Here is a 23,543-nt window from a genome sequence, read left to right as displayed (position 1 = left end):
CAGTTTTGAACGCAGAAAGGAAAAGCGGTTGTTTGAAAATGTATTCAGATGCAGTAAAGAGAGGAGGGGAGGCAATAGGAAGGAGAAGGGAAGACATTTTCTTTAAATTTATGTTTTTTTGGGGGCGCCTGGGTGGCTCAGTCGGCTAAGCGTCCGACTTCAGCTCAGGTCACGATCTCACAGTTCGTGGGTTCGAGCCCCGCGTCAGGCTCTGTGCTGACAGCTCAGAGCCTGGAGCCTGTTTCAGATTCTGTGTCTCCCTCTCTCTCTGCCCCTCCCCCATTCATGCTCTATCTGTCTCTGTCTCAAAAATGAATAAACGTTAAAAAAAATTAAAAAAAAGTGAAGAGTGATGAGGTTTAAAAAAAAATAAATAAATAAATTTATGTTTTTTTGAAGTAGGCTCTACATCCAATATGGGGCTTGAACTCATGACCCTGAGACTAAGTGTTACACACTCTACTGACTGAGCCAGCCAGGTGCCTCAGGAAAGACATTTTTAATATTTTGAGACAGAGAGAGAGAGAGAGAGAGGGAGACAGAGCATGAGTGGGGGAAGGGCAGAGAGGGAGGGAGACACAGAATCTGAAGGAGACTCCAGGCTCTGAGCTGACAGAGCTTCATGTGGGGCTCAAACTCGTGAACCACAAGATCATGACCTGAGCTGAAGTCGGACGCTTAACTGACTGAGCCACCCAGGTGCCCCATCTTCTTTTTTTAATTAAAAAAATTATTTTAAATCTTTTTTTATTTTTGACAGAGAGAGTCAGAGTGTGAGCAGGGGAGGGGCAGAGAGAGAGGGAGACACGGAATCTGAAGCATGCTCCAGGCTCTGAACTGTCAGCACAGAGCTGGAAGCAGGTCTTTAACTCAGGAGCTGTGAGACCGTGACCTGAGCTGAAGTCAGACACTTAACTGGCTGAGCCACCCAGGCGCCCTTTAATAAGTGATCTTAAGTGATGTTTGCAAAAATCTGTCAGATAGGAGACATACGCATTTTACAGATAAGGAAATGGGCTTCAAACAGTTGGGTCAATTGCTCAGGGTTACACTGCTGATAAATTGCAGACATGAATCTAGATCTGTCCAACACCAAAACAGGCACCTTTGGATTATGAAATCCTTAAGAGCAAGGACCACATAATAGTCTTATTCCTGGAGAACTTACATGTTTCAAAAGTCTCCTTAAATTTTTTTTTTTACATTTATTTATTTTTGAGAGACAGTGAGACAGGGTGCGAGCAGGGGAGGGGCAGAGAGAGAAGGAGACACAGAATCCGAAGCAGGCTTTAGGTCTGAGCAAGCTGTCAGCACAGAGCCCAAGGCAGGGCTTGAACCCACAAAGCGTGAGATCATGACCTGAGCCGATGTTGGACGCTCAATGGACTGAGCCACCCAGGCACCCCAAAAATCTCCTTTTACAGATCATAAGTTGAGGCTCTCAGATGGTAAGTATTGGCTCCCAGTTGGAGACAGTGTTAGGAGCAGAAATATTTATTGTTCTAGAACAGATCTTGCTAGTAGGTAGTATATGATAGGGAGAACAAAGACAAAAGGAAAAAAAATAAACTTCCTTACAACTTATAGCCTATTGACAAATACTTGAGACAAGCAGAGTGGCCTTCCTCTGGAAGCTTAGCTGCCTCAATGTTAATATGTTGCAAGAGGCAAAAGACAACCTTAGCGTGACATTAGTAGGACCTCCAGGATCCTGTAATAAATTCCTTTGGAAACTTCCTTTATCTCTACCTGCCCAAGATACATGTTAGCAATCATCGCCTAAACATATGACCCACTGATACACATTTAAGGGGGCTCACACTAAGAGTTTACTAGGTTGTAGTAAATGATCTTTTTCTAACAACAGCTAGCCCCTCAAGATCCTAGAAACCTCTTTTCCAAATTCCTTAGAGACCTAATGCTCTTCCTAACCCCCTCCCCAACCTGAAAGTTTATAATCAGCGCCTCCTTACAAACCAATAGCAGCTCTTTTTGCCCACAGGTCCTGTTCCCTTTTTAGCACCGAAGACGTCTCAAGAATTCTTTCTTGACTGTTCACTCGTGAATCCCAACATTTAGGATCAGTGAACATATTCCCTGGTTTCAATTTTCACAACACCCTAGGAGGTAGTTGTACTGTTACCATTCTCATTTCCCGAGGAGGAAGCAGGCATAGGGAGGATAAGAAGAGTACACAGCCAGTAAGTGGAAGAGCTGAAGTTTAAGCTAGACAGACTGGCCATTTTGGGGGCTACTGATGAATGCATAGGAGTTTGTCATACAGTTTCCAGGCTCCCTCTCCGCAAGGGAGAGGAAGGGCCCTGAGTTGGCAGGTTGGGGAGAGAGAGCAAAGCCTAAAGAACAGAGACTAACATGACTGTAGAGCCAGCCTGTGACTGGAAGAACACCTACAACCCAATTTATTTCGGACTTCCTCTTCCTCCCTCTCTTTCCTTTTCCTCTCGGGAATTTTCTCTCCCTTCTTTCGTTCTCCCCCCCCACCCCCCGCCCCCCGCCTCGCTTTTCCCTTCCCTTCTCTCCTTTAACTGCTTTCTCCATTGTCACGGTCTGTTTACTTATCTACTTGTTTATTCGTTTAATATTGTCACTGTTTGTTGATTAAAATATTTCCCAGTGCTTCCTTTTTTAAAAACCTCGCGAGTTGAATATTTTGTATTTTTGGCTTTAGACAAAAATAATTAAATCCAGTGTGAATAGCCGCAGCCTGCTTTAGTTTGTGTGTCAAACGCCCTTCGGGGGGGAAATGGTTTTGTTGCGGGCGGGTCGGCTTCTTGCTGTCACAGTCGCAGTCCTGCTCCGGGGATCCCGACTCCGGTCCGGAACCAACATATGAGGGTCGCGGACGTCGCCGGACTGGTTTTCCTGAGAAGCCTAGTCGCTGGTTCCTTTCAGGGTTCCCGTCAGCGCGCATGCGCTACCTGCGCTTCGCCGCTCCCGCCTCGGGCTCGGGCTAGGGCTCCGGGATGTCCGCGTTGTGCGACCCTCCCGGGGCCCCAGGGCCTCCCGGGCCTGCCCCGGCCACCCACGGTCCCGCGCCGCTCAGGTAGTCAGAGCCCCTGGCATCTTCCCCCACCGCGCGGCCCTGCGCCGATCCCCAGCCTTCTCGGCAGAAACCCGGATCCTACCTCGAGAACTCGCGTCAGGGTTCTCAGAGATTCCTGGTCCGGTCTTCCCAGAACTCAAGGGGCTGCCGCGCCAAAACTCTGGGCTCCAGTGCCCGCCCTTCTAAGATCTCGGTCGTGCCTCCCCCTAACCCGCAGCGCCCCGTTACCCCAGATCCCGGCCTTGTTCTCACAGGAGTTGGGGATATCAGAACTCTTGGGAACCCAGCTGTCCTGCCCCTTTTAGAGCCGAGAGAACCCGGAGTCCCCTGACTTCATGGAGTCTCCCTGAGAACCCAGGCCCACAAAATGCTTCCCTCTAGCCTTTCCCTTGTCCTGCAACTAAGATACTCCCCCTTACCTTAGGGTGGTTTATTTATTTATTTAAGAAATCAAGGCACAGTCGGAGCCCTAGAGGATGCGGTCTTTGGCAGAAAAGGCAGTAAGAGGAAGGGGACTTTGCCTCTTCCCATAACACTGGCTTCTGAACCTCTACCACTGAAGCCATATGTTTTGGGAGGGGAAGGGGCTGAAAGGCAGACATTATTACCTTGTATGAACCCTGGGGATACCGTGGTTCCAAGGCACACTGAGAATGCTGGGAAGGTGGTGGTTGTTGATGTGGGGTCCAAGTGGTGTGTGCTTAGGATGCTTGCAGAATATGGGAGGAAAAAGGTACTAGGAGGCCTTAACGAGGGTGCTTGTGTTTTGGGGGAAGGGCAGTAAAGTTGGAAAGGTGTTTTTAAAGCAGATGTAGCCACACAAGGTATACTTACTTGATTCAACAAATACTTAATGGAGTGCTTTCCATATACCAGGCACCTCAGTAGAAGGGTATTCGGTGTTGAAGAGCACAGAAATGTTTACTGCTCTCTTGGAGCTTATAGTCTGATTACTTAACCTTGGTTTCTTTATCTGTAAAGTGGGAACATAATAGTACCTACCTTATCGGGCTGTTGTCTGGATTGAAATAATACATATAAAGTACTTCAAGAGTACCTGAGATGAGTTATCTAACATAGACATTATTGTTATTATTGAAAGAAAAATAGGTAGCATTTATTGGGTGATTAGTGGAAACTTGATATGGTGCATTAGTGCTTCACTTACATTATCTTTTGAAGCACAGTTGTCCCTGTTTTATGTGGAAAAAACCCGAAGCTCACAGAGGGAATGTAATGTGCCCACCATCTCCCAACACTCTAAGTCTGCTTCTCTTGCTTTCTTTTCAGTGCTCAAGAGCTGTCCCAGGAAATCAAGGCTTTTCTGACTGGCGTGGACCCTATTCTGGGCCACCAACTCTCGGCCCGGGAACATGCTCGCTGTGGCCTTCTCCTGCTCCGCTCTTTGCCACCGGCTCGGGCCGCCGTGCTTGACCACTTGCGAGGCGTCTTTGATGAGAGCGTCCGGGCCCACCTGGCTGCCTTGGACGAAAGCCCTGTGGCTGGCCCCCCTCACCTCCGTCCACCCCCACCCTCCCACGTCCCTGCTGGGGGACCTGGTCTAGAAGATGTGGTGCAGGAAGTGCAGCAGGTGCTGTCTGAGTTTATCCGGGCCAACCCGAAGGCCTGGGCACCTGTGATTAGCGCGTGGTCCATTGACCTCATGGGGCAGCTGAGCAGCACATACTCAGGCCAGCACCAGCGTGTGCCCCATGCCACTGGCTCCCTCAACGAATTGCTGCAGCTGTGGATGGGCTGCCGGGCCACCCGCACATTAATGGACATCTATGTTCAGTGTCTCTCAGCTCTCATTGGTAGTTGCCCAGATGCCTGCGTGGATGCCTTGCTGGATACCTCTGTCCAGCATTCCCCACACTTCGACTGGGTTGTGGCCCATATTGGCTCCTCTTTTCCTGGCACCATCATCTCCCGAGTTCTCTCCTGTGGCCTTAAGGATTTCTGTGTTCACGGTGGGGCTGGAGGTGGAGCTGGTGGCAGTGGTGGAAGCTCTTCTCAAACCCCCTCTATAGACCCCTTTCCTGGATCTCCTGCTATCCCTGGGGAGAAACGGGTGCCCAAGATTGCCTCAGTTGTAGGCATCCTAGGGCACCTGGCCTCCCGCCACGGAGACAGCATCCGACGGGAGCTTCTGCGAATGTTCCATGATAGCCTGGCAGGGGGCACTGGGGGCCGGAGTGGGGACCCCTCCCTTCAGGCCACAGTTCCCTTCCTACTGCAGCTGGCGGTCATGTCACCAGCTTTGCTGGGCACGGTCTCTGGAGAGCTGGTGGACTGCCTTAAGCCCCCAGCCGTGCTGAGCCAGCTGCAGCAGCACCTGCAGGGATTCCCCCGAGAGGAGCTGGACAACATGCTGAACCTGGCTGTGCACCTGGTGAGCCAGGCCTCTGGGGCAGGTGCCTACCGCCTGTTGCAGTTCCTGGTGGACACAGCCATGCCTGCCTCAGTCATTACCACCCAAGGCCTGGCTGTGCCAGACACTGTGCGTGAGGCCTGTGACCGGCTGATCCAGCTGCTGCTTCTGCACTTGCAAAAACTGGTTCATCACCGGGGAGGGTCTCCTGGGGAAGGGGTGCTGGGTCCGCCCCCACCCCCCCGCCCTGTGCCCTTTCTAGATGCGCTAAGAAACCACGTCGGAGAGCTGTGTGGAGAGACATTACGATTGGAACGGAAGCGCTTCCTCTGGCAACACCAGCTCCTGGGCCTGCTCTCTGTCTATACTCGGCCTAGCTGTGGACCTGAGGCTTTAGGCCATCTCCTGAGCCGGGCCCGAAGCCCTGAAGAATTGAGTCTGGCCACCCAATTATATGCGGGGCTGGTGGTCAGTCTGTCTGGCCTCCTGCCTCTGGCTTTCCGAAGCTGCCTGGCTCGGGTACATGCAGGGACTTTGCAGCCTCCCTTCACTGCCCGGTTCCTGCGCAACTTGGCACTGCTAATCGGGTGGGAACAGCAGGGTGGTGAGGGCCCTGCAGCCCTAGGGGCCCGGTTTGGGGAGTCTGCGTCAGCCCATTTGTCTGACCTGGCTCCTCTCCTGCTACATCCTGAGGAGGAAGTAGCTGAAGCTGCTGCCTCCCTCCTGGCCATTTGTCCCTTTCCTCAAGAAGCCCTGTCCCCCTCCCAACTCCTGGGACTGGTGAGAGCTGGAGTGCATCGCTTCTTTGCCTCTCTGAGGCTGCATGGCCCCCCAGGTGTGGCTTCGGCCTCTCAGCTTCTCACCCGCCTCTCTCAGACCTCTCCAGCTGGGCTCAAGGCTGTCTTGCAGCTGCTAGTCGAGGGAGCCTTACATCGGGGCAACACAGAACTGTTTGGAGGGGAAGTGGACAGGGACAACGAGACTCTTTCAGTTGTCTCCGCTCCTTTGGCTTCTGCCTCCCTGTTGGACACAAACCGGCGGCACACTGCAGCCGTGCCAGGTCCTGGAGGGATTTGGTCAGTTTTCCACGCTGGAGTCATCGGTCGTGGCCTAAAGCCACCCAAGTTTGTGCAGTCGCGAGATCAGCAGGAAGTGATCTATAACACCCAGAGCCTCCTCAGCCTCCTGGTGCACTGCTGCAGTGCCCCTGGGGGGACTGAATGTGGGGGCTGCTGGGGGACTCCCACCCTGAGCCCGGAGGCAGCCAAAGCAGTGGCAGTGACGTTAGTGGAGAGTGTGTGTCCTGATGCAGCTGGTGCTGAGCTAGCCTGGCCCCCTGAGGAGCATGCCCGGGCCACCGTGGAGCGGGATCTCCGCATTGGCCGGCGCTTCCGGGAACAGCCCCTGCTCTTTGAGCTGTTAAAGCTGGTAGCAGCTGCTCCCCCAGCCCTGTGCTACTGCTCCGTGCTCCTGCGGGGGCTACTGGCCGCCCTCTTGGGTCATTGGGAAGCCTCTCGCCACCCTGATACAGCTCACTCCCCTTGGCACCTGGAGGCATCCTGCACCCTGGTAGCAGTCATGGCTGAGGGAAGCCTCCTGCCACCAGCCCTGGGGAATATGCACGAGGTATTTAGCCAACTGGCACCTTTCGAAGTGCGTCTGCTGCTGCTCAGTGTCTGGGGCTTTCTCCGGGAGCATGGGCCATTGCCCCAGAAATTCATCTTCCAGTCAGAGCGTGGTCGCTTCATCCGGGACTTCTCCAGGGAGGGTGGGGGTGAGGGTGGACCCCATCTCGCGGTTCTGCATAGTGTCCTCCACCGCAACATTGACCGCTTGGGGCTTTTCTCTGGCCGTTTCCAGGCACCTTCACCGTCCACTCTCCTTCGGCAGGGGACATAGCCTTTTCCATGATTCAGAAGCCAAGGGACGTTAAGCAGTGAGAGAGAGGGGGGGCTAAGGTGCTGCAGAAAGGTGGAGGTTTCTCTTCTAAACCTTGGCCTAAAGAGCGGTGTCACTTTTTTCCTCCCCCGCCTTTTTTTCTAAATAAAATTTACCGAGTTGAGAAAAGCAGAGTCCAGTGCCTCTGTCTGATGCTTAAGAGCTGGCAAAGTCGGACAGCGCCTGGCTCTGAACAATCCCGCCCCCGCCATCAGGCCACGCCCCTGGCCCCGCCTCCCGCGGGCATTTATTGTGTGCGCTCTGCCAATGGGGTAGCCGCCCGGCTGTTGTGTGACCGGGCCAATCAGAAGGCCGGAAGGGGCGGGCGCTAAGATACGTGGCTCAACGCGCGCGGGGGGAGGGGAGGCTCGGGGTCAAGGAGCAAACCCGGCACAAGATGGCGGCGGTAGCGGCAGTGGCGGCGCGTAGGAGGCGGTGAGGAGCCCGGAATCCCGGGGCACGCCCGGGACGCCCCCAGGCCCCCCAAGCCCCATATCTCTCTTTCCTGTATGTCCTCCTAAAACTCTGTCACTCACGGCCTCGTGAGCACCCTTTGTCTCTCTGGAGGCGGCCTCAGGCGCCCCCAGTTTCCTCGCGGTAGATCCGCGCGCCGTTGGGGGCCCTTGCTGCTGGGGCTTCCCGCTCCAGCCCGGCGGCTCAAGAGGGCTGCAGCCGTTTGCTCTTCTTGGCTTTGGCCGCTCGCAGCCGTCCCCCCTCGCTTGGCGGCTCGCGGCGGTTAACGCTGCCGCCTCCTTCCTGCAGTGCGCGGGGCCATCGGGGCGGGGGACGAGACGCGGCCCGGCCTCCGGGAACGCAGCCTGCTGCCCCGCGGGCCCCTCAGCCGGGAAGCACCGCGGCTTGCCGTCCGGCCTGCACTACCTTTCTTGCCCTACCCCCCAGAGTCCCGGACCCTGCCCTGCCCTTGTCTTCACGTGGACACCAACCCTGGCTTGCTCGGTATCCACGGTCGCTGGGCACGTTAACTTCACGGCCTGCCTGGATGATGGTGCTCAAACACAACATGCAATCGAATGGTTTGGTCTGCGCTCTCGAGTTTATATTACAAAAAAAAACAAAAAACAAAAACGGTTCAAAACAATCACCAGCGCCACAAAGCGTTTACCCGGACCTAACGGATATACCGGGGTGGGAGAGGCATGTACTGTCAACCAGCAGTGAAAAAAAGATTGGACTGTAAACTCAACTCTCTGGAAGCCTGTGATCTGAAACAATAAACGGGTGCATCTTACCCTGTGGCTCATTCCTGACTTTGGCTTGTGACCGCCTCTTGCTCGGGCGTTCAAGGCATCCCTGAGTACATAGAGCCTTCCAACAGGTCACATTTGAAAGATCTTTTAGAAATCCTATCCTCATTGGCATTTCTCCAAGCCCATTTTATAGATTGTGCAAATAGTACTCCAGAGGGTATTTAAGTCTGATTACTGCTGCTCTGGGCAGGTAGACCTGGGGTCAGTGGTGTAGTGTGCCTGCTGCAGTCACTCCTCAAGACTTGGGCCCCAAACCTTGCTATTGAATTTTCTGGTAGCATTTCTTCTGCTGGTTTTGCTACTGATTATTCCTGGTTGGCCTATCAAACCACAGTGCCTGGTGTTTTCCTCACTTTTCTGTGTGGCCTGACTTCCTTTGCATATTCTTCTGGAACTGGAGGGCTTACTGTGTTGGGTGATTTCCTTTCTGGTGATTTTCCTTAGTTTAGGTTTCAAGCCAATATTGAGGCTAATGCTGGATACAATGTATATAGTAAGCCCTACTCTTTAGCTACCTTGTTAGCTAGTAGGTTGCAATCTTTTAAGGCTGAGAAGAAAGGAATCATGTGTTGTGTTTTCTCCCCTGTTTGGAACACCTGCATCAGTCACTGGAAAGGATGGTTAAAATGCAGATTCCCGAACTCCCGGGATATGCACTTAATAAGTCCTGCAGGTAATTCTTAATAGACAATAAAGTTTGAGAACCTCTGTTTAGGGTTTACTCAGAATGGGCGAACATATCTTTCAAACTAACTTGTTCAAATAAGCCTATTAGTCCCTTTTCTGTCATTTGAGAGCACATTGGGGAAGTGACAATTTGTGGTAACCTTGGGGTAATGGTCCTTAATGACGCAGGCACTTTTCATAGGTTGTGTGCTGTATTGTGTATCGTGAAGTATGTGGGCCCCGTTGTCAGGCAGAGCTGAGTTCAGTCTCAATGTCACCCCTTATTAGCTTTTCAGTTTTGGATGGATCATCGAACCTATTATGCCTCAATTTTCCCATCTGGGAAAAACCCCAACCCTACATTCACAAAGAAAATACCGAAAAAGATGAAAAAGAGGGAGTGTGTATAAAGAAGTGGTTTTGAATGGTGGTTGCCCATTAGAGTTGTTTTGGGAAATTTAAAAAAACTGACGCCCCGCTTCGTGCCACTTCGGTCAGAATCGCTGGGAGCAAGACCCAGGTGTTGGCACTTTTAAAAACTGCAGGGAAAATTGAAAACTAGGGATATAGGCAGTTAGCCAGGCCCCTGGAGGAACATTAGGGCTCCGTACATGTAGCTGTTATTTTTTGTTTTTCAGGCTTAGGTAGTGGTAGTGGTGACTTATTTTGAAGATACAGGAGTAGACATCAGAGGACCAGTATGCCTAGGGTGCTGGGGATGTTAGGACTCTATTGTGATAGCAGGCTAGCTGAGGGTACATCCTTAACATTTTCACCCTAGCTCCCCCTGAGGTCTTGCCCGTGGGAAGGCCGGGCTCGCTTTGTTTCTCTTTTCCTCACACGGTACCACCACTTCCCCCGGGACTGGCTGTTACTGCTCCTTTCCTCTGAGAGGCTGATGTAACCAGAGTCAACACCAGGGCCTCTGAAGGCCAAAGATCCTTTGTCCACTTCCTGTGCCTTTTGAAGGGAAGGTGTGAGCGAGCCAGCTTCTCACGCCTGACGCTTCACCCCATGTCCAGTCTGCCTTCTTTTCTATTTAACCAGACTCTGTCTTTCTCCCCTTTTAGGGTTGTGGTGGGAAGGGGCCTTTACCTCAGGAGGTGGAGCCCTTTCTAACCTCTGTGCTGATGGTTGCCTCTTTGTCTTTTTTCTCCTCAGGTCTTGGACAGGTTTGGTACTCGCTTGTTTAGGTGTCTGTCTGGGAGTTACCCTTGCTGTGGATAGAAGCAACTTTAAGACCTGTGAAGAGAGTTCCTTCTGCAAGTATGATATTCCTTGGAGAGTGGGATGGAAACTGGGGTAATGTGGGAGGTGCTGTGGCAGATTGGGTAGCCTGGGGACACTTGAGGTGGTAGAGGGACCTAGGAACATCGGGGAACCCTGCCACCTTCCCATTTCGCTTGGCAGGAGGCAACGGAGCATACGGCCAGGCCTCTCTCCGTACCGAGCCTTGCTGGATTCTCTGCAACTTGGTCCTGATGCCCTCACAGTCCATCTGATCAACGAGGTCACCAAGGTCAGGGGAGAAAAGGAGGAGTCTGGTGGGGGTGGAGAAATGGCTAAGGGGTAATTTGGGAAAGGTGAACCTGTAGCCAGCCAACATCCTTTCCCAACTATCTTGGGATTTTATGAGGAATGAGGAGGAGACCCCTCAGGAGGGAGTGAGTTCAGAGGGCATTCTGTGGTGTAGCCCTCTCCCTTCCCCACATCCAGACCTCTGCCCCCACAGGTGTTGCTGGTCCTGGAGCTCCAAGGGCTTCAAAAGAACATGACTCGGATCAGGATTGATGAACTGGAGCCCCGGCGGCCCCGATACCGGGTGCCAGATGTGTTGGTGGCTGATCCCCCTACAGCTCGGTAAATTTTTCCTGAGAAACCTATCCATTTCCGCAGCCTCTTTCTCCTTCTTGATGCAACTTTATTTGACTTTCTTTTCTGCTTTTGGGTAACAGCTGACTAGCATCTTGCCACTCTCCTCTACCTTGCTCCATTTCTCTCTCTGCTTTATGTATTTTCTCTTTCGCTTTTTGTCTTCTTTCATTCTGCAAACAGCTGTTGCCTCCGTTTCTGTGCCAGGCCCGGGCTAGGTGCTGACGATGGGAGAGGAAATAAACAAGGCCCCAGGTCTTGCCCTCCAGCATTATGTCTGTGTGGTTGGTTCCTCCCTTACCTCTCCTTCCGATCACTTTTCTTTTTTTCTTTCTTTCTCCTCAGATACTCAGGATAGGATTACTCAAATTCTTGAGTCATGCCACACTGTCATGAGTATTCCGTGTATGGCTCTGTCTTTTTTTTAAGTTTGCTTATTTATTTTTTTCAGTAATCTCTGTGCCCAATGTGGGGCTCAAAACCATGACCCCAAGATCAAGAGTCCCACGCTTTTCTGACGGAGCCAGCCAGGCACCCCGTGCATGGCTTTCTATTAAGTACTTAATTTACAATTCGATATGATGAACCCTCCACGTTGTATACCCTTTACCCAACCCAACCATATACTTCTCCCTGTCCTGTGCCCCTGATCACCCCCACAGGTGATTGTTATTCTCAAGTTTATCATTCCCTTGTTTTTTTTGTTCTTACAGTTGTATCGTGTATGTGTAAGAACATATGTACACAAACATATTTGTATTTACATGCCTAAGCCATAAATTATGTAGTTGTGTTTGGTTTTGAGTGTTACAGGGCAAGTAACTTAGTGAATGTGGGCTTCTGGAATTTTCCTTTTTTTTTTTTTTTTTTTAACATTATTTATTTTTGGGGAGAGAGGGAGCAAGTGCACATGTGCAGGAGAAGGGGCAGAAAGAAAGGGAGAGAGAGAATCCCAAGCAGGCTCCGTGCTGCCAGTACGGAGCCTGGCTTGGGGCTTGATCTTACAAACTGTGAGATCATGACCTGAGCCAAAATCAAGAGTCGGGTGCTCAACTGAGTGATCCACCCAGCTGCCCCTGGAATTTCCATTTTTTGCGTAACTTTATATAGCTCTGTTGCATGTAGCTTTAGAAATTCATGCTTACTGCTGTAGACTATTAACATATGAATATATCCCAACTCATTGATCCCTTCCTACATTAAGGGGCACTTGGGTTCCCAGTATTTCTGCTATTCAGAGTGTTGGCGTGAGCACTCTTGTCCATGTCTCCTGTGTCCGTGTGCACGAGTTTCTCTTTGGGGCAGAGCTAGGAAAGGAGCCACAGAGTTGTAGAATGTGGAAACACTGTTTTCCAAGGTAGAGCCGGAGCAACTGACAATTTACACTTCCACCAGCAGTATAGAAAAGGCCTCTTTGACCCACGTCTTCTGCAACCCTTAATACTATTGGACTGAATTTTGGTTGATGGAATGGCTGTAGAATGATGCTGTGTGGTTTTCTTGGCTTCGTTGTCTTTCCCAGTTTTTTAGTGAGACTGAGCACCTCTGCACATGTCTATCTGTTCTGGTTTATAATTCTGTGAAACGCTAGTTCATAGTTCTGCTCATTCTCCTGTTGTTCATCCTTACTGATTTGTAGAAATTCATTAGTCTTTTTTCTTTTCTTTTTTTTTTTTAAGTAATCTCTGCACCCAAGATGGGCTCAAACTCATAACCCCAAGATCAAGAGTCGCATACTCCACCGACTGAGCCAGCCAGGTGCCCCAGAAATTCATTAGTCGTTTTTTTTTTTTTCTTTTTATGCTTATTTATTTATTTTGAGAGAGAGTGTGTGTGTATGCGCACGAAAGTGGGGAAGGAGAACAGAGAGAGGGAGAGGGACAATCTTAAGCAGGCTCTACGATGTCAGCATAGAGCTTGATGCGGGGCTCGATCCCATGAGCCATGAGATCATCCCCTGAGCCAAAATCAAGAATTGGATGCTTAACTGACTAAGTCACCCAGGCACCCCATTCATTAGTCTTGATCCTTTCTCACTTACCTGTATTGTAGCTCTATCCTTTTCCAGTTTGTAGCTTATCTTTTTACTCTCCTAAAGGTGTCTTGAAAAAATTTTTTTATTTTAGAATAGTTTTAGATCTGTAGTGCAAGGATCTTATGAGAGTTCTTCCTGTTGTTAGTATTAATGCAGTACATTTGTCATCCCTGATGGCTTGATATCATTGTTACTAACTAAAGTCCATGTTTTATTCAGATTTCCCTAGTTTTTATCTAATAAAAGTTTATCTAATAGTTTTTATCCTTTTTCCAGGATCCCACCTAGGATAACGTATTTAGTTGCCAAGTCTCCTTAGGCTTCTCAAGACTGGGACAGTTTTTCAAACTTTTCTTGGTTTGATGACACCTGAATGAGAAAATTTGGATTTGATAAGCAGGAATTCTGGATTTGAAATGTTGTCATGCATATCAATCTTTACTTTCTGGTGTTAGCACTTTCTAAGTTGTGTTTTCTGTTTTTTAATGTTTATTTTTGAGAGAGAGCGTGTGCAAGCAGGGGAGGGGCAGAGAGAGAGGGGGACAGAGGATCTGAAGTGGGCTCTGTGAGATCATGACCTGAGCTGAAGTCGGACGCATAACTGATTGAGCCACCCAGGTGCCCTCTAAGTTGTGTTTATTTTTTATTTGTTTATTTTTTTGAGCGAGAGAGGGCTCAAGTGAGTGAGGGGCAGAGAGAGAAGGAGGGAGAGGGAAGTGGGTCTCACCCAAAGCGGGGCTCGAGCTTGCCCAATGCAGGGCTCGACCTCACCTGAAGCGGGGCTCAAGCTCACCTAGTGAGGTGCTCACGCTCATGAACTGTGAGATCATGACCTGAGCCAAGGTTAGATGCTTAACCAACTGAGCCACCCAGGTGCCCCTAAGGTATGTTTAAATAATTCTCTATTTCAAAGTCAGAAAAAAAAATTTTTTTTTCAAGTTTACATCTTCTAAAAATCTTACCTCAGGGGTGCCTGGCGAGCTCAGTCAGTAGAGCATGTGATTCTTGATCTCAGAGTCATGAGATAAAGCCCCACGTTGGGTGTAGGGATTACTTTAAAAAAAAAGTTAAAGAATCATAACCTGTCTGGAGTTGATATTAGTATCTAGTATGAGGTAGGAATATAGATAGTACCATTTTCTTCCTATTCCCAAAATGTTTTTCCTCCTTCACTATCGGATAGTCCTTTCCTCACCGAACTGCCATGCTACCTCTGTTACATTTGGAACTTCTACGTATGCTTGGGTCCGTTGCCCAGCGCTTACTTGATTCCTTTGATTTGTCCATCCTTGGCACTGTCCCCACACGCCTATAGCCCTTCGCAGGTCCCCTCTCTTCTAAAGTGTTGTGACTACTTTTGATCCTTTGCACTTCGTTGTATCCCTTCTGATCTCTTTCCCAGGCTTTCTGTCTCTGGCCGTGATGACAACAGCGTGGAGCTTACTGTGGCTGAGGGACCCTATAAAATCATCTTGACGGCGCAGCCGTTCCGCCTTGACCTGCTAGAGGACCGCAGCCTTCTGCTCAGTGTCAATGCCCGAGGACTCTTGGATTTTGAGCACCAGAGGGCCCCCAGGGTCCCGTGAGTACGGGGCCTGGGACCGGAAGGGACCTGGTGTAAAAGAGCCTAGGGGTGTGGTGGGTTTGGCACTGGTTCCCTGGGAGGGGACAGGGTGGCAGGACCACCAGGTAGGGGGTGGGGGCTGGGAGAAGCTGACTCTCAGGGAGGGTAGGAAGCAGACCCGGGTCACAGTTTTCTCCGTTTCCTGTACAGACCAGGAGGCAAGTCAGTTTTGTCCCTGAGCTGTACCCTGGGCACCTCCTCTGGGAGGCCTGCCTGGGTCTGCCTTTTCCTCCTTCCCCTCTCACGCCATCACATTTCCCAGATTTATTTTCTTCCTTTTTTTGTTTTTTTGTTTTTGTTTTTGTTTTTGTTTTGTTTTGTTTTGTTTCTTTTCCCCCCACCCCCCCATCTCTGGAAGTTTGTCGACTGAAACTCACTTTTATGTTTCTGTTTTTGTGTTGGTTTTGTGCCTCCTTTCCCCCTTCCCTACCCATCTCCTCCTGCCCCAGTTTCTCGGATAAAGTTAGTGTCACGCTCGGTAGCATTTGGGATAAGATCAAGAACCTTTTCTCTAGGTAAATCCATGGCCACTGGTACTGTATCTGTTCCTCTGCCCTTACCTGCCCTTTACTCTGGCCCCCAAGGGAAGGTGCCCCAGACCTTCCCATGCCCCACCCTGCCCTCACCCTTCTTTCCCCAGGTATGTGGGTATCTGGTCACTCTTCCCTGTTCCCTTGGCTGGGAGCCCCCTGGGAGAAGGAAGATGAAATGCTGGAAGTCCTTGAGGAATGTAGGCAGCTTCTTGCTTTGCCAAGGGGTGGAGAGATACTGCCTGTTGCTGGGGTTTCTGGCTCTCAGCTGGGGCGCACTGAGGCTCTAGGCAGAGCTGCTTGCCAGCTGCCCTTGAAAGCATTCTTTGGCAGAACCTCTTGTTTGAGTCCCTGCATATATCCGTAGAGGCTTGACCATGGTATGACCCACTTGCCTTTGTAAAACCCTGGTGTCAGGCCAAGAGGCCCGGTGACAGTAGTTGGGGCCAGAGTCTCGGAGGCAGCGTAGCCAGCACTGGCATTCCCAATGCAGGCACTGGAGCCATCCTGCCTGTCTCTTCTGGAAGTGGGCAGAGGCTGGGGATTTGGTCCTGTGTGTGGAAGGCCCCTCCTGGTGGCATTTACTCATCTCCCTTCCTCATTTCTCTCCCCGTCCTTGGCACATTTATCTGCTCGCTGGGGTCCCTCACCAAGCTTTAACGTTCAGTCCCTTCCTCCAATGCCTTCGTTCCTTTGGACCCTTGGCTCTCTATTCCCTTACCCCTCCTTCCACTAGCCCCTCGTCCCTGCCCCCTCTGGATTGGAGCAGACAGCTCTCCTACCTTCCAGGCAAGGATCAAAAGACCCAGCTGAGGGTGGTGGGGACCAGCCCGAGGAAACGCCTGGGGACGGTGACAAGGCAAGTCGGTGGGCCAGGTGGTTGGGGCACAGGGCTGGCCGGGAGGCTGGAGGGGAAAGGCCCACAGGAAATTTGAGCTCAGTCTCCTCATCGGAGATGGAATTTAGAAAAGGGTGGGGGAAGAGAGAGCTATGTGTGATTGGAGGTGGTCTGCTTTCCTCCTCACAGCCAGAGGAGACCCAGGGGAAGGCAGAGAAAGATGAGCCAGGAGCCTGGGAGGAGACATTCAAAACCCACTCTGACAGCAAGCCATATGGTGAGGGACTGCAAGAGCCTTGGGCAGGGATGCAGGGACTCCTTGTCAAACGGGAGCTCTGGAGCCCAGTTTTTGCTTTCCTTCCAGGCCCCACGTCTGTGGGTTTGGACTTCTCTCTGCCAGGCATGGAGCATGTGTATGGGATCCCTGAGCATGCTGAAAACCTACGGCTGAAGGTCACTGAGTGAGTCCCACGGTGACACCAGGACATGGAGGGGAGGGGAGAGAGAGGTCGGAAGTTGAGGCTGTGGGGTGGTGTCCGTGCAGTTTGGATACTCCAGACAAGCATGAACCACTTCCTGAGGCCGGATCTCCTTGGTGATCAGAAAATTCTTCAAGTAAGGGTAGAGGAACGAGTTCTTATTACTCACCTACATCTGTGGGGTGGAGGTTGTGGGTGCCACAGCCTAAGGCCAGTCTGTCTGTCTGCCTTCAGGGGTGGGGAGCCGTATCGCCTCTACAATTTGGATGTATTCCAGTATGAGCTCTACAACCCCATGGCCTTGTATGGGTCTGTGCCTGTGCTCCTGGCACACAGCCCTCATCGAGACTTGGGCATCTTCTGGCTCAATGCCGCAGAGACCTGGGTTGACATATCTTCTAACACTGCAGGGAAGGTGAGCGTGCAGGCGGGGAGCAATGAGTGCATCATCAGGCCTGAGACAAACGAGTGTGCTAGGGCATTTGCTTTAAAGAGGCTGGCGGGAGGCCCACAGGGGTACCTGTTTGGGGACTGCAACGGAGAAGAGGCCCTTGGCCTTGGGAGCAGCATGTGAATTCCCCAGTAATTTCCAGAAAACACATACTAATGGGGAAGGTATTGCCCTTTCTGCACTTATTGTTGGTACATTTCTTACTGGCTCCACATCACGTACTAGATACTTTTCTAGGTGCTGGGAATGTATTGCTCATTGAGGTAGGAAAGGTCCTCGCTGTCAGGGTGGAAGACAGACGTTAGACATGTAACAAGGCAGGGGAGTTCAGTGGTGGTAAGTGCTAAGAAAGAAATGCAGTGGTCACATGCTGGGGATGGGGACAGTGCTGCTTTTATGGTGTGGTCCGGGAAAGCCTTACTGAGGAGGTGACCCTTCACCTCAGCCCAGAGTGACTTGTTAGGAGCCAGCTGTGTGAGGATTCTGAGAACATTGGCTTTGTCGCCGGGTCAAGGAAGAAGAGGGTAGATGTTAGACCTGTGTCTGTGGTTCCCTCTGTAGACCCTGTTTGGGAAGATGCTAGACTACCTGCAGGGCTCTGGAGAGACCCCGCAGACAGATGTCCGCTGGATGTCAGAGAGTGGCATCATTGATGTCTTCCTGCTGCTTGGGCCCTCTGTGTCTGATGTGTTCCGGCAGTATGCCAGCCTCACAGGTACGCGCGTCCCCTCACTGCCAGCCAGCAGCCTCCTTTGCTGGCCCTCGTCTTCTTGAAAGGGATAACTGCACTTTCAAAAATCCTGTGCCTCAGCCTACTTCCTAGCTCCACACCCTTCGCTTTCTGTCTAGTTGACAAACTTCCCTCGATTTCTGGGTGTTCCCATTGGCCCCAGGTTGGGCCTGACCCCACTGTGACCCCCATGCCTGCAGGGACCCAGGCATTGCCCCCGCTCTTCTCCCTCGGCTACCACCAGAGCCGCTGGAACTATCGGGATGAGGCCGATGTGCTGGAAGTCGATCAGGGCTTCGATGATCACAACCTGCCCTGTGATGTCATTTGGCTGGACATCGAGCATGCTGATGGCAAGCGGTACTTCACCTGGGATCCCAGCCGTTTCCCCCAGCCCCTTACCATGCTCGAACACTTGGCCTCCAAGAGGCGGAAGGTAAGAGGACTGTGGCCATGCTTAGTCTTCTCAGGCACAGCAGCCCTGGAGAGTTCTGAGCGCCCATGTTCCTTGCCCGCAGCTGGTGACCATTGTGGACCCCCACATCAAGGTGGACTCCGGCTACCGCGTACACGAAGAGTTGCAGAACCGGGGTCTGTATGTTAAAACCCGGGATGGCTCTGACTACGAGGGCTGGTGCTGGCCAGGTAGGTGGGCCTAGAGTTGAGGGAGAGGCTGTCGCGAAACCAGGGAGTTAGGATGGTAGCCATTTTGCCCCTTGGAGGTTGACAGCCACCCTTAACTTGTCCTAGGCGCAGCTGGTTACCCTGACTTTACCAATCCCACGATGAGGGCCTGGTGGGCTAACATGTTCAGCTTTGACAATTATGAGGTACGCCAGCCCCTCCCCTCCCCGCGTCTGTCTTTCCCACCCTGCCTCCGTGAGTCTTGTCATTCTCCGCTGGCCAGCCCTGCTGTGGTTGGCTGCCTATATTTATCCCGAGGCTTGATCCTGGGAGGACCCTGAGAAGGGCTTCTTTTTGCATTCCTAGGAGTTCTTTCATAGTTTGTCATCTTTCTCTCCTTTGTCTTTCTGACCCTATTTCTGCCTTGTGTACTTAGGGCTCAGCTCCCAACCTCTATGTCTGGAATGATATGAACGAACCATCCGTGTTCAATGGTCCTGAGGTTACCATGCTCAAGGATGCGCAACATTATGGGGGCTGGGAGCACCGAGACGTGCATAACATCTATGGCTTCTACGTGGTAAGAGGCTGAGTGAGGAGGGCCTGAGGGTCGGGGAACTCGCACCAGATGACGGCAGGCTTTTTGCTCCTCACCACCCGTCCTCTTCTGTCTCCACCCAGCACATGGCGACTGCAGAGGGGCTTGTGCTGCGCTCTGGGGGCCTAGAGCGCCCCTTTGTCCTGAGCAGGGCTTTCTTCGCCGGCTCCCAGCGTTTCGGTAAGACTTGGAGAACAGAGCTGTGGCAGAGGGTGTGAGGACCAGATCGGAAGAGTGACGCGCCAAGGCCTGCTTCTCCGAGCAGTCCGTCCACACAGCTGTCCTCTGAGAACAGCGCACCGCATCCCCCACCCCGCTGTCCCTGGCACTCAAAGGGAACCAGGGATCGGGGGTCCTGTCCCCTTTCAAGTGCTTTTGTGCATTTTGCCGTGCCTTCCTCAACAGGACCCTGGGGGCCCTAGAGCGGACGTGGCAGGTCGAAGGAGTCAGCTGTATGAAAAGCGGAGCCCTTCACTGTCTGCAAACTCCATCTCCCTGTCTTCCTTAGGAGCTGTGTGGACAGGGGACAACACTGCTGAATGGGACCATTTGAAGATCTCTATCCCTATGTGTCTCAGCTTGGGGCTGGTGGGACTTTCCTTCTGCGGAGGTGAGAGGGGGAGGAATTGGGGGTCTTGGTCTGGTGGGAGAGGAGCAAGTAGAGGGCGCAGGACCCAGGCGCGAACAGAGCAAGCTGAGGGTCCAGGGTGGGGCCTGGGGGAGCTCCTTAGGCAGCAGCCCTCCTTCACCCACTTTTCCAACCTGCTTCCTCCCTCCCCTTTCTTAGCGGATGTGGGCGGTTTCTTCAAAAATCCAGAGCCAGAGCTCCTTGTGCGCTGGTACCAGATGGGTGCCTACCAGCCATTCTTCCGGGCACACGCACACTTGGACACTGGGCGCCGAGAGCCCTGGCTCTTACCTACTCAGTACCATGACATAATCCGAGATGCCTTGGGCCAGCGGTATTCCTTGCTGCCCTTCTGGTACACTCTCTTCTATCAGGCTCATCGTGAAGGCATTCCTGTCATGAGGTAAGGCATTCAGCTGGGTCTGTGTAGAGTGGGCCGAGGTGGCTAAGGGACAGTGGGGACTGGGTTCCATCTCTGGGCCTCTCTTGTCACCCACCAGGGCCTTATAAAAGAGGGAAACTCTGGTTTCAAGGTCAAGAGTAAGAAAAGAATAAAGGGGATGAGTAGCAGTAAACATTACTGCCAGGCGTTGTTCATCGCTATCCCCAGAGGCTGAACCAAGGCAGACGAGTCCTTCTGTCCTTGGGAGCAAGACAGACGGACGTATGCAAATATACAAATAAGAAAATTGCCAACAGTGCTCTTTGAAAAAATAGAACAGGGATATGGAATTAATTTCTACAAATGGCCTTCTTAAGAAGAAGGGCATGTGAGAGGTGGCCTGACTAATGAAGAAGATGGCCTGTGACCTCAAGGAAGAATGTTCCCACATTCTTGCAGAGGAGGCTGCAAGTGCAGAAATTGTACAGTGGCAATGAGTTTGTTGTGTTCCAGGAATAGAAAGCCTTGTGTGTCTCAGGGTAAGGAACTGGAGGGAGAGGTAGAAGATGATATGGGAGAGGAAAATTTCACCTGACCCAGGACGACAAAATGGCCACTGGAGAGTTGCGGGGAGAATGTTTTAAGATGGGACAGGGGAGGAGGAGGCAAGGAGATGGGTTAGCAAGTTCAATGACTAGCCCCAGGGTAGGGTGCATAGCTGAGGCCTTCAGGTCAGTTGGGCTGTCTGGTTGCAAGCTCCTGGGTTGTGCTGTTCTTTCCTCCAGTTCCTGGGGCAGCATCTTTGACATCTGCCAAGACAGCAGGTGTCTTCCTTTCTTGTCTTGCTTCCTCTCTAGGCCCCTGTGGGTGCATTATCCTCAGGATGTGACCACCTTCAGTATAGATGATCAGTTCCTGCTTGGTAAGAAACGGGGAGGGCAGATGATGGTGGGTTGGGATAGGGCTGAGCAGTGAGCACCTGTGGTTGGGGGTGGGGGGTGGCTGTAGACGCCCAGGGAGGGAGGAGTGAGTGAGGCTGGGCAGGCGTTCTGGTGCTCCCTGTCTGGGAACCGACCCCCTCAGTTCACAGTTGATTCTGGTGTGTCTTAGGGGATGCGTTACTGGTTCACCCCGTATCAGACTCCGGGGCTCATGGCGTGCAGGTCTATCTGCCTGGCCAAGGGGAGGTGAGTTAAGGAAGAAAGGGTGTGGTGGGGAAAGGTGGTAGAGGCCAAAGAGGGTAAATGGGATGGGGGCCCTGTGTGGTGAGTGACCAAGTATCTCTCCTGCCACCCACAGGTGTGGTATGACACTCAGAGCTACCAGAAGCACTATGGTCCCCAGACCCTGTACCTGCCTGTCACTCTAAGCAGTGTGAGTATGCCCAGCCCAACTGCCAGCTCCATCTGTCCGTAAGTTTCCAGAAGGAGAGAGTGTGTGCTTCAGGGTCTAGGACTTAAGCGGGCACAGATGGGGAAGAGCAAGAGACACTGCAGTGCCCGACACACTGCAGGGCCCAAGATTGGACAGTGGGGCAACTTTATCCCAGCGCTGCTCTCGCCCTAGATCCCCGTGTTCCAGCGTGGAGGGACCATTATCCCCCGATGGATGCGGGTGCGGCGCTCTTCCGACTGCATGAAGGATGACCCCATCACTCTTTTCGTTGCTCTCAGTCCCCAGGTGAGCACATGGACAGGGAGCCCCCTCAGCCCTCTGCTCCCTTACTGGGCTTCAGTCCCCCGGGGAGTGCCCCTCACTCCCTCTTGGGCCCAGGCTCTCATCCATCCTACCTCTTGCTCAGGGTACCGCCCAAGGAGAGCTGTTTCTAGATGATGGGCACACGTTCAACTATCAGACTCGCCATGAGTTCCTGCTACGTCGGTTCTCATTCTCTGGCAACACCCTTGTCTCCAGGTAACGAAGTGCCCATTCTTCCTTGGTAGCCTCGGGGATGCTCACCGCACATTGTACTCTTCTCTTGTATTATGACCTTGCGTATGACCTTGTTTAAGGTCTCGTCCTTCCTTCTGCTCTGACATCCTTCTCCCTGATGGGCATTTGCTTTTGCTCCCTCTAGCTCAGCAGACCCCAGAGGCCACTTTGAGACACCCATCTGGATTGAGCGGGTGGTGATAATAGGGGCCGGAAAGCCAGCAGCCGTGGTACTCCAGACAAAAGGTGAAGAGCAAGGCTGGCCCCTGGGGTGGGGACAGAGGGGATGTAGGGGCAGGGCCAGGGACACCTTGCCCATAGCAAAGTAGTTGCTGTGCCATAACCTGTTGCTATAAGTGTGCAACTTTCTTTTTTTTCCACCAGGATCTCCCGAAAGCCGCCTGTCCTTCCAGCATGACCCTGAGACCTCTGTGTTGATCCTGCGCAAGCCTGGCGTCAACGTGGCATCTGACTGGAGTATTCACCTGCGATAACCCAAGGGATGCCGGGGGGTGGGAGGGGTGCGGCGGTGATAAGAGTTCCTCTTCCTTCTGCCTTGGAGTGTGACCCTCCCCACACTTCACCTTTCTTATCTGAAGACCCAGATTCTGCCAACATCTGGGCAGGATGAGAAGCTGTCCCTGGGCTCTAACTTCCTTTTGTGATCTTCCGACCTCTCCCACCCCACTGACACCGTCTCCCTCCATTCCCCCAACACTCTGTTGCTCTAACTGGAGCACATTCACCTGTGAAGACCTGGGGACCACGAGGCCCTTGCTTTCTCTTTTCTTCTTTCTTTTGGGGGCCCTGAATCCCCTCCAGACCCTCTTCATTCATACCTCTTGTGTGTTGATGCCGTTTCTTGGGAGAAGATGAGGGCAGTGAGCTTTAGGGCTCCTTTTCTCCTTCCCCTCTTCTCCCCACCAAACTGCTCTCCCTCCTTTTATTTCTTCCTGATTCTTCTCTGTCAGCGCTCCCCTTTTTATGCCCCATTGATACACTGGGACCACCCCTTACCTGATAAGGGATGAATGGATCAAAGGAGTGAGGTTGCTGGAGAACATCCTCTTCCCTGTCACCCCAACCTTTCCTCTCCCTGATTGCTTCTAGAGCTGCTGCAGTTCTGACAGGGGCAGTTCTGTCTCCCCTGTCCCTTGGGGGAAAGAAGTTTCCACTCTTCTTTAAGAGGGGATGGGCATTAAACTTCTTTTGCCCCCTTTTTGTCCCCTTGAGGGGCATTCAAGATGGAGAAATCAGTTGTGGTTTCATTGAATCACGGTCACCTGTATTTATTGTTCCGAGAAGGCTGAGGGTGGGGGGAGATGATCATGTGTGCCCAGGGTTGGCCCGAAGCCCTGGGTGGGGGGTGGGACAGGACTAACTGGGGACAAGGGGGAATATTTGTGGCAATTTTTTTTACTTCCTCTTGGCCCCCAGCTGTGACAGGTTTTGATAAAAGGAGAAACAATAAAGAGATAAACCATAAATAACTGTTGGTGTCTGGATTCTAGTT

The 23,543-nt window shown here is 52.0% G+C and overlaps 2 protein-coding genes across 4 annotated transcripts; both read left to right on the top strand.

The window, feature by feature from the left end:
* The first annotated feature begins 2,945 nt into the window (after positions 1-2,945).
* On the top strand, positions 2,946-7,505 carry INTS5 (integrator complex subunit 5). The gene is made up of 2 exons (XM_047070639.1): positions 2,946-3,064; positions 4,355-7,505. Exons 1-2 carry the CDS (start codon positions 2,985-2,987, stop codon positions 7,332-7,334), a joined length of 3,060 nt encoding a protein of 1,019 aa, XP_046926595.1. The 5' UTR covers positions 2,946-2,984; the 3' UTR covers positions 7,335-7,505.
* A 225-nt stretch (positions 7,506-7,730) lies between these two features.
* Positions 7,731-23,517, top strand: GANAB (glucosidase II alpha subunit). 3 transcript variants are annotated; one of them, XM_047070640.1, is made up of 25 exons: positions 7,732-7,808; positions 10,469-10,573; positions 10,718-10,826; positions 11,040-11,167; positions 14,617-14,796; positions 15,288-15,353; positions 16,158-16,227; positions 16,396-16,483; positions 16,571-16,667; positions 16,920-17,100; positions 17,698-17,851; positions 18,067-18,302; positions 18,385-18,511; positions 18,617-18,696; positions 18,927-19,070; positions 19,172-19,268; positions 19,597-19,698; positions 19,876-20,119; positions 20,956-21,020; positions 21,209-21,285; positions 21,398-21,472; positions 21,665-21,778; positions 21,900-22,012; positions 22,176-22,276; positions 22,415-23,517. In XM_047070640.1, exons 1-25 carry the CDS (start codon positions 7,771-7,773, stop codon positions 22,522-22,524), a joined length of 2,901 nt encoding a protein of 966 aa, XP_046926596.1. In that variant the 5' UTR covers positions 7,732-7,770; the 3' UTR covers positions 22,525-23,517. The 3 variants fall into 3 exon arrangements, 2 of the variants coding, with proteins under 2 accessions (XP_046926596.1, XP_046926597.1); XM_047070641.1 differs by lacking the exon at positions 15,288-15,353; XR_006960549.1 differs by lacking the exons at positions 21,209-21,285; positions 21,900-22,012; positions 22,176-22,276; positions 22,415-23,517 and having other exon boundaries at positions 7,731-7,808; positions 21,665-21,689.
* Positions 23,518-23,543: the final 26 nt, after the last annotated feature.

This window comes from Lynx rufus, unplaced genomic scaffold (assembly GCF_022079265.1).
Source record: "Lynx rufus isolate CCGP_SWC_20201006 ecotype Redwood Valley unplaced genomic scaffold, mLynRuf1.p SCAF_9, whole genome shotgun sequence".
Taxonomy (NCBI): Eukaryota; Metazoa; Chordata; class Mammalia; order Carnivora; family Felidae; genus Lynx; species Lynx rufus.
Note: the sequence above shows the minus strand (reverse complement) of the source record. Positions and strands in the feature narration are given on the sequence as shown.